This window comes from Mugil cephalus, chromosome 22 (genome assembly GCF_022458985.1).
Source record: "Mugil cephalus isolate CIBA_MC_2020 chromosome 22, CIBA_Mcephalus_1.1, whole genome shotgun sequence".
In the NCBI taxonomy this organism is placed as follows: Eukaryota; Metazoa; Chordata; class Actinopteri; order Mugiliformes; family Mugilidae; genus Mugil; species Mugil cephalus.
This window is the reverse complement of record NC_061791.1, coordinates 13,922,983-13,932,345: the sequence shown is the minus strand read 5'-3', so window position 1 is coordinate 13,932,345 and position 9,363 is coordinate 13,922,983. Positions and strand designations below refer to the sequence as shown.

General features: G+C 42.0%; 1 protein-coding gene across 1 annotated transcript; it reads left to right on the top strand.

Moving 5' to 3' along the window:
- Positions 1-3,526: 3,526 nt before the first annotated feature.
- On the top strand, positions 3,527-5,750 carry znf1041 (zinc finger protein 1041). Its single transcript, XM_047575422.1, has 3 exons — positions 3,527-3,603; positions 3,848-3,926; positions 4,420-5,750. The coding sequence occupies exons 2-3, from the start codon at positions 3,861-3,863 to the stop codon at positions 5,650-5,652; spliced, it is 1,299 nt and encodes a 432-aa protein (XP_047431378.1). The 5' UTR covers positions 3,527-3,603; positions 3,848-3,860; the 3' UTR covers positions 5,653-5,750.
- The last annotated feature ends 3,613 nt before the right edge of the window (positions 5,751-9,363 follow it).

Here is a 9,363-nt window from a genome sequence, read left to right as displayed (position 1 = left end):
GGGCCTGCTGTTTCTGTTAGTTTGCTAGTTTCAAAGAAGTGCTTTCCTCTCCCTGAGAAACTCAGCTTTTGTAAGGCTGGGTGTTTCCAAGTCCTGATCAAAGTCTTCCTGTCCCATTGATAGCTCCTAACAATGGTTCTCTCTCTCTGTTTCTCTCTGCATACTGCACATCACCTTTTAATTCCTTGTTAAACAGCATACGAGTTATTATTCCCTATAAATACGAACAAATTTCAACTGCTTGGAGAATATTCGCGTTTGCTGCTGTAATGTCAGCTCCACAAGTGCAGCACCAATTCTCCCCGAATATTGTTTGTCAGCTGGACGTCATATTTTAGACAGGTCAATTCTAAAAAAAAAAAAAAAAAAAAAATCCATTACCTAGATGGATAAACAGCGACAAAACAGTGATCGTACAGTTGTTTAAAAAATGAAATCCAGATTTGGGGATCCTACATTATGCCACACAGGATCTAATAACCCATTTTATGCCAGTTCTTGTCAGTCTTACCAGGCCATATCATTATATATATATCGTTATCATGGAACCCATCAGTGGGTGGGATTGCATGAGGCAGCGATTGAATGTTTTGTCTAGAAGCAGGGAAAATGTGCGAGTTCCGATGACTGGAAGACTGGGTCAGTTCTTGAGGGTTGTTCCTAGTCTGCATTGGTCGGCCTCCATCCAAAGTGGCCCAAGGAGGCAAAGGCACCGGTGCTTCCTGCACAGACTCTGAACAAAGTAATGTAGAACGTGACGCATTCATTAAACATGATTAATTAGTCGCCTAATATAAACAGGAGCAGTCTGTTTGATTTCATTTGATTTCATTTATAACAGTTATGTCATAGAGTACTTTGCTTGTTTGCCTCTGCTCTCTGCTGGCTCCCTGACTTCTCCTCTGATCCGCCTCCTGCTTCCATCCATTGGTCGGACGTTGGAGCGCCCCCTGCCAATCGGAGACGCTGCAGTCGTAGGAACACACGCTTGAAGGCTCATCCACGGTGCCAGTCAAGGCGGTTGTGTCCTATGATGTACGGCCTGTCGCGTTTGTTTGTGGAAAATTTGTCTTGGCTATAGTATTTAATCGTTGCGAAAGGTAGGTTTGATCTGTAGCTGAAAATTCTAAAAAGCAAGGTAGCTACTTCCTGGCATATTTGAGGACTTTGTTTCCCAAACAAAACATCATCCACACTAAATGAAACTTAGCTCAGGGTTCAACCAGTGACCAGACCCTTCCTACGCTAAGCGTGGTCCTACGTCCTACCTCATAAAAATCTATTACGATTCTATTGGGTCTAACTGTCAAACACTTTCATGTGATTCCTCAGTGTATGCCATTAAATAAAATCTTTATTGTTCACTCAGGATAAAGTCTCTCTTTTCTGTTTTGTTTCATCAGCATTTTGTTGCTGCTTTACACTTAAACCAGTTAACTTTTGTTTGTCTCACTCATTCTGCTGGGTTGTATAAGCACCACATGGTGCAGTTTGGAGACATCTTCAGGTATGAACACAGGATATTTGGGGTCTTTGATCATCATACACCCTCTCCTGGTGGACCCAGCTGGTGGTGAGCAGCCCCCGCACAGTAGCTACGTAGCCCACGACACCATGAATCGCCACTCTTGATCCCAAGCCCCCTTGGTGCCTTTGCAGCAGGTTCTCTCCTGCAGCGCTCTTAGAGCTCCGAGAGGCTGAGTATGTAGTGTTAATGCTGCTCTGCAAAGCCCTTGCAGTCAACCTTGATAGCTCACAGTGGACCTTACACACATTTCTCCCTTTGCACTCCTTTGTGAGTTCGAGAGATTTATCATCCTTACATTCATGAGCCCTCTCCATCCAGTCTTTCAAGAGTACAGCAAGATCAGTTATGGCCACTTCCTTGGAGTAATCTGATGTCACAGGAACTTTAGCTGCCAGGCTAGCCCAGCCATTTGAGGTCTTGGGTTCCCCCAGGCACCTTCTTCTGGTGGCTCTGTTACACCTAATATGGAGCTGATGTTTGCAACAAACAAAATGTTTGCAAACTAAATGGTTCAAAAAGTTACGTCTGCCTTAATGCGTTCTTAGCGTTTCATATGATGCATCTGTCTATTGGTATCACAAACTATATTAAGTTAGTCCACAGTGAAAAAGGTCTCATTGGTCATCTCATGACTCTTAATGATATTAAGAGTTAGGCCCAGAAATATTTGGACAGTGGCACATGATTCTTCTTTATGATTTAGGCCACCACATTGAATTTGAAATGAAACGACTGAGATGCAATAGTACAGCAGACTTTCAGGTTTAACTCAAACGGTTAAACAGAAATATCCTATAAAATGTTTACAAATAGCAACCGTTTTCATACAAAGTATCCTCCTTTTAGGGGCTCAAAAGTAATTGGACAAATTAACATTATCATGAATAAAATGTTCATTTTCAAGTATAACACATCATCAATAAACTCTAGAGGCCCAGTCCCATTTACAGAAGATATGGTGTGATTTGGATCATGAGCCATTCAAAGTCTTCTGCATACTTTTTTCTTCCCATCATTCGTGCACAGGTTGATCTTAGTGTCATCTGTCCAAAAAAAAAAAAAAAAAATGCTGTTCCAGCATAGTCTGGCCTTAGACTCTGAGGCTCATGAACAGTTTGCACCACGCAGTGAACCCTCTGTACTTGGTGTCACAAAGTCTTCAGTTTTTCACTTGCTTCATGGAGAATGTGGTTGGAGAGGCTGTAAGCGAGGATTGGCAGCCACTAGTCTGCCCCAGGAGAGCTGTGACTACTAGGGTAGCGTACCACCACCAGAGTGTGACTGTGAAAACGAATGAATGATGCATTCAATTGTAAGCGCTTTGAGCATCTAATGGAAAAGTGCTATATAAAACCAATGCATTATTAATGTTGTGAAGGGGTTTTTCTTCACCATGGAAAGGATCCTGTGATCATCCACCACTGTTGTTTTCCGTGGAAGTCCAGTCCTTTCTTGAGTTCCAGTACACCCCCTCCCTTTTTTTTCTCCAAATGTACCAAACTGATGATTTGGCTGTCTGATATTTCTTTTTCAGCCAAAGGATAGTCTGTTTCACTTCCATTGAGATCTCCTTTAACTGCATGTTGCGGCACCAGCTTCAAATGCAAATGCCACACCTATCAACTCCAGACCTTTTACCTGCTAAAATGGTGAAGGATCATTGAGTGAATAGCCCATGCAGCCCATACAATCGCATTTTAGTAAATGGCACAATTACTTTTGGTTGCATGAAAAAGAGGCAGTTACGTATGAAAGAGTTTCAATTCAGAAAGCCTTCCTCCAATTTGGATGTAAATACCTTCAAATTACAACTGAGAGTCTGCACTTTAAGCTTAAATGGATTATACAACTGTATCTTGAACTTGTGTCAGTGTCCAAATATATGTAGACCTAAATGTACATATTTTTGGTATGCGGTCAGACTTCTCAGTGCATTGAATGCTTTTTTGAGTGAAACACTTCTGGAATTGCTGTCATTCCGATTCAAATTTGTTTACCTTTGAAATCAGCTGTGTCTCTCAAACTTCTATGTGAAGAGGCCCATTAATCTGCAGGAACCGATTCACCTCTAAGAGGTAAGAAAGCAAACTTTCTTCAGCCCTTCATTTGTAATTGGCCAGTGGTTTAGAGGATTGTAGCTTTAGAAAATGGGAATTTTGTTTGGGGGACAACTTAAGTTTTTTTTTAAAAAAATTAAGGAAATCCTCACACTCCAGGTAGTGTAAGTTATGTATAATGTGATGTTGTAAACACAGCTTTTATGGATATTTTTTTCCTGATTTCTTTCTTCTTCTTCTTTTTTTGTGTGAACTATGTCAGTGCTGATTCATCAATGGAGGAATTTATCCCAGAAGAGAAGGATAACACGACTGGCAACAAAATGAGATCCCTGGCAGAGGTAAATCGCTGAGCTGGTTTTGTTAGAATTTAAAATCGTTTGCAATATTCCCAAACTGTGGCCAAATTCCTGTGCCACAACGTAATTTTAATTCAAAACTGTTCTTCTGAGAGAAGATTCGCTGCTCAATATTTTTGCCACTGTTCAGATGACCAGCCCCTTCTTGGTATATGATCTAAATAGTTGATTTTTGCATCACATTTCTTAAAAAAATGAAAGACCCACAAGCATTTCCTGATAAAAAAAATTGGCTTTCACGTATCTGAGTTAACATTAACTCACCTGTATATGTTGTTTCAAGGTGATTTAACAGATGTCACGACTCTTGCATATTTCTTTAACTTAGACATAAATGTTTCTAAAATCACATTGACACAACAATTCAGTGTTTATTTGGCCACCATAGGTTATGATACGTTGATCCCTGTAACTTGTTTTAAAGATTAAGAGTGATATTTTGTAACGTTTTTAAAAATTTGTTTTTGCTTCTTAGAGCCAAATCTTCAAACACCCAGAAAGGACTCCTGATCAGAGTCTGGATTGTTTTGGTGAAGGACAACTGGATCAGCCTATGCAAGCTGTGAAGAAACCATACTGCTGTAGCCTGTGTGGGAGCAGATTCAGGACATCCCACAGTCTGAAGATTCATCAGCGTGCTCACACTGGAGTAAAACCTTACCTCTGTGACCAGTGCGGGGAGAGTTTCAGGCAGATAGTGGATTTGAATTGTCATCAGCGTATCCACACTGGAGAAAAGCCTTACACATGTAACCAGTGTGGGAAGAGTTTCAGCCATTCAAACACTCTGAAGTCTCATCAGCTTATCCACACCGGAGAAAAGCCTAACCTATGTAACCAGTGTGGGAAGAGTTTCAGGCGTCTGGGGAATCTGAAGTCTCATCAACGTATCCACACTGGAGAAAAGCCTTACCCATGTAAACAGTGTGGGAAGAGTTACGGGCGTCTGGGGAATCTGAAGTCTCATCAACGTATCCACACTGCAGAAAAACCTTACCTATGTGACCAGTGTGGGAAGAGTTTCAGACATCCATGGACTCTGAAGTCTCATCAGCTTCTCCATACTGGAGAAAAGCCTTACCTATGTAACCACTGTGGGAAGACTTTCAGGCAGATAGGGGATTTGCATTGTCATCGACGTATTCACACTGGAGAAAAGCCTTACCTATGTGATCAGTGTGGGAAGAGTTTCAGGCAGAGAGGGGATTTGCATTATCATCAGCTTAGCCACACTGGAGAAAAGCCTTACCTATGTAACCAGTGTGGGAAGAGTTTCGGGCGTCTGGGGAATCTGAAGTCTCATCAGCGTAGCCACACTGGAGAAAAGCCTTACTTATGTGACCAGTGTGGGAAGAGTTTCAGCCGGCCAGGGACTCTGAAGTCTCATCAACGTAGCCACACTGGAGAAAAGCCTTACCTATGTAACCAGTGTGGGAAGAGTTTCGGGTGTCTGGGGACTCTGAAGTCTCATCAGCGTAGCCACACTGGAGAAAAGCCTTACCTGTGTGACCAGTGTGGGAAGAGTCTCAGCCATGCAAAGAGTCTGAAGTATCATCAGCGTATCCACACTGGAGAAAAGCCGTATGTCTGTGACCAGTGTGGGAAGAGTTTCACTCAATTGGGGAAGTTGAATTGGCACAAGAAAATCCATTCTGTGAAAAGCGGCTACTCTAATTTCATCTGTGAGCTTGAAGGTTCATATACATAATCACACACGTTTAGAATACATATGTTCTGTAAACAAGTGTCTAAAATGACATGTTCTGTGAATCTTTCTCAATAACCTTCGTATTCATAAAACTTAAACTAAATGCCATCGTTTTTCTTTTCTGCAGCACACACAAAGCACAAATGTCAAACACTCTCACACAAATTCAATTCAGTTTTATTCATACAGGGTCAATTACAATCCATTACAATCCTTAAAGCTTAATGAGGCCAGAGTCTGAAACTTGCTAAGTGGGCATGGCAATGGTATCGTATAACTCCAGCTCAAGGCCACAGTCACAGAAGGGTGAGGGGCGAGGAGAGGGGAGATAAAGGGTGGGGGACAGAGTTAATAACGTGCCATAAAGCAGCAGTGAGACATTAACACATTGAGGTCACCTGGGCCAGCCCCAACAATTAGCTTCATAAAAAAGGAAAGTTTTAAGTCTAACCATTAGAGCAGAGAGGCTGGCTGCTTCTCAAACCCAAACTGGGAAGTGGTTCCGCATGAGAGGAGCCTGAAGGTTTACTTTTTAAAACTCTATAAATCACAAGGAAGTCAGCACTTTGAGAGCAAAATGATCTATAGGACAACAATGGCTAAGCATTCATGGACCCTGTGTGTAAGGAGAAGGATTTAAACCTCTATATGGGATTCTACAATGCCCCAATGAAGAGAAGCTGATTTTTTTTTTTTTTTTTTTTTTTTTAAGAGAGAGAGCTTTGTGGACACCCTGATGATAATGTCTTACATTTGTCAAGCCTGTAAATTATTTAGTTACTTATTACTTACGCATTATATCTGTAAATGGCATTTTATTTCTAAAAGGCCATATAAAGATCAAGGCTTGAACGGCACAATAATTAAACCAGGAGAAGAGGAGAAAGGGAAACAGTGTCATATATGTGTACTGCATATGCCCAGATACAGATGACTGACATTTTGGATGGCCACTAGGGGGGCCTCCGCCGCACCGTGGACGCCAAAGGACTCACACCTGTTTATACTCAGATAACATAGAGCACTTAGAAATAAATTACCCAATCCAGAGCCCCAGATAGAAAAGAAATTACATTGTCAGAACATATTTGTGTCTGACTAGAGGCATTTCAATCGATTTTAAATGAGATTATATTCACACATGCTTTTAACATCTTACATTTCACATGAGCAAAAAAAATGTACCCACATTACATTTTTTCCACATGTGAAAAAGTCATACAACTTTTCCGTAAGGGTGCAAAGAACCCGTGGCGATATGGGCTATGTAGGCAGGTATATGGTCTGGCAGTGAGGTCAAAGCAATGCAAAGTCCTCTCTCTGTCCTGCGCCACCTGCCTGCAGGTCACCGTATTACATCAACATGCTGCGGAGGAAGGAGGCACAAAGTGGTACAAAAACACACCTGGGATAAATTTTAAAAACAGCAACGAACGACCACATTGTCAGCAGGGCCCCAGAGAATTTTTTTTTTTCCAAAGGCTTGACTTGTTTATGGGGCTGCATTGTGAGCGAGGCGGCAAAAAAAAGGTTCGACGTGGTTTCAAAGTAAGAAATACAGGAAGCGAATTCAATTGTTTAAGTCTTTTGATCAACCCCCTGCGCTAATTGACTAACGGGGCAGGAATGAATTGTCAAGTCAATGTAAGAAGCAGATGTTGCTCGTCAGTATCAGGGGCGGCCAGCAGAGGGAGCCCTCTCACCTAGAAATGAGGCTTGTGACCTTTTATGCTTCATGGGCATAGCACTGCTGCACATACTGCATTTGTGCAATCCTCTGATCATAAGGTTTATTTATTTAATTATTATTATTATTATTTTTGTACTGGGAATACAATGTAGTCAGCAAATTTCCAAGAACTGAAAGAGCAACTGCGTTGATTCATTTAGGATATGTGTCATTATTTTTTAACAGTATCCTGGATGTTGGTGAATGGTACATTTCAGCAGTGACGCTAATGCCTCTTGCTGCCAAGGGACAATCCATAATAGATTGTCCCAGTTTGACGATCAACTTGTTTTATTCCCCACTCTATCCAGCTGGATAACAGCTCATCTTCTTTTTTTTTTTTTTGCAACAACTAAGCTACTATGACCAATTAGTTTCCCTGTCTAAGTCTGTTCCACCTGTCCTACAGACACGCACCTGTAATACATCAGTCAGTCCAGTAGGGGGAAGTCTTTGTCACTGTTCATAAGGGACATACATGCATCAGCCATGCACGTCCAAATGAAACGAGGATTTCATGCAAATATTAATGTGTACTGTTCTTTAAAATGCTACCTACATTTCCTCCAAACTCTGGAGATGGGATGCGTGGATAGCCACGTATGAAGAGTGAGTGAAATCAAGTTTTTTTTGAGATTTAAATATAAGATGACAGTTTGTGCGGAAATGACGTCTGCCTTTCAGTTAACACACCTGGAATGAAGATTTGACATGTGGTAGCGACACACAAGCATTTCCACAACAAACTGCTAATATGGAGAAGAAACTAATCAGCCGGGAACCCCTTCCCCCTTCTGCCATCACCAACATTTTTCTTTCCCGTACTATGATCTTTATTAACCAAGCGCGCGCGAGCCGGACTCCCGGCAGGAAATGAAACAAATTACGGCGCCACGACTATCCACCAGGGACGCACGTAAAGCAACGATTTTTTTTTTTACGGCCGTGAAATTACTGCTCAGTATTTCTGAGCTGAACTCGCCGGAAAAAAAGAGGTCACGGGAGACGTTTGTCAAACCGGGAAAGGCCACGCGCCGCCGTGTCCATGCCTCCTTGTAACTCCCAGACACGGGCGCGAGGTGCGCGCGCTCCCCGAGCTGCTTATTGTTGAGTTGACCTTTAATCTGAGAACAGCGAGGGTCGCGCGACGTGAGCTCGCCACGTTGGAGCAGACGGCCGGTATCGAACCGGGCTGTCAGGGTTGACGGGGACTTATTGGCAGCTCATATTAAGAGGTTTCCAGGATATTTGCTGGAAAAATATTTCTATCTTAAAGGGGAAAACATGTTTAAGCCCTTCTGAATGTGTGAATCATTCACCTAAGCAAGAGAAGGACAACCGAGCTATCACTAGTTGAAGCCAAACTTGTTTATTGGGGCTGTTCACACCATTGCTATATATTTCTGGCTTTAGTAGATACAACTTAGAAGGAACTGATATGAATATTATTTTTTTTTGCTTTGTCTAAACTACACTGCATCTTCTTTAAGAAGGGAGTATTGAAGCTAGTGACCAAAAATGAGCTTCCTGGCAATTTTGTTCTGCTTTTAAATATAGTTAGTGATTACTTGGACCAGATATAACCCTGAGTCCTAATAGCTTAGCCATTAGAAAGACCGTGGGTAGGAGTAGGGTCTTCTTGTTTGAGGACTGTCAACTGCTCTAATCCACGTAGGGTATGTGTCAACAGGGGATACGGTCTGCCACACACACACACAAAAAAAAAAAGCATAATCAATCATACAAAAGCAAGGCAGCACATCGCAGCCACAGAAACCCGTGACAACGGATGGAGCAGATTGCTGCAAAGTAGTTCTGCGCTTCCCTGATAAGGAGAGGAATTCAAATAACGGAAGGAGTTGTTAGACATTTAGTGAGATATGCTTTCTCCCTTTCTGATTAAGAGTGAGATGCACAATTGCATGTCAAGTCTGGATTAGTGGTCTATGCAATGAAAGGACTACAACACAGCCTCATTTGGC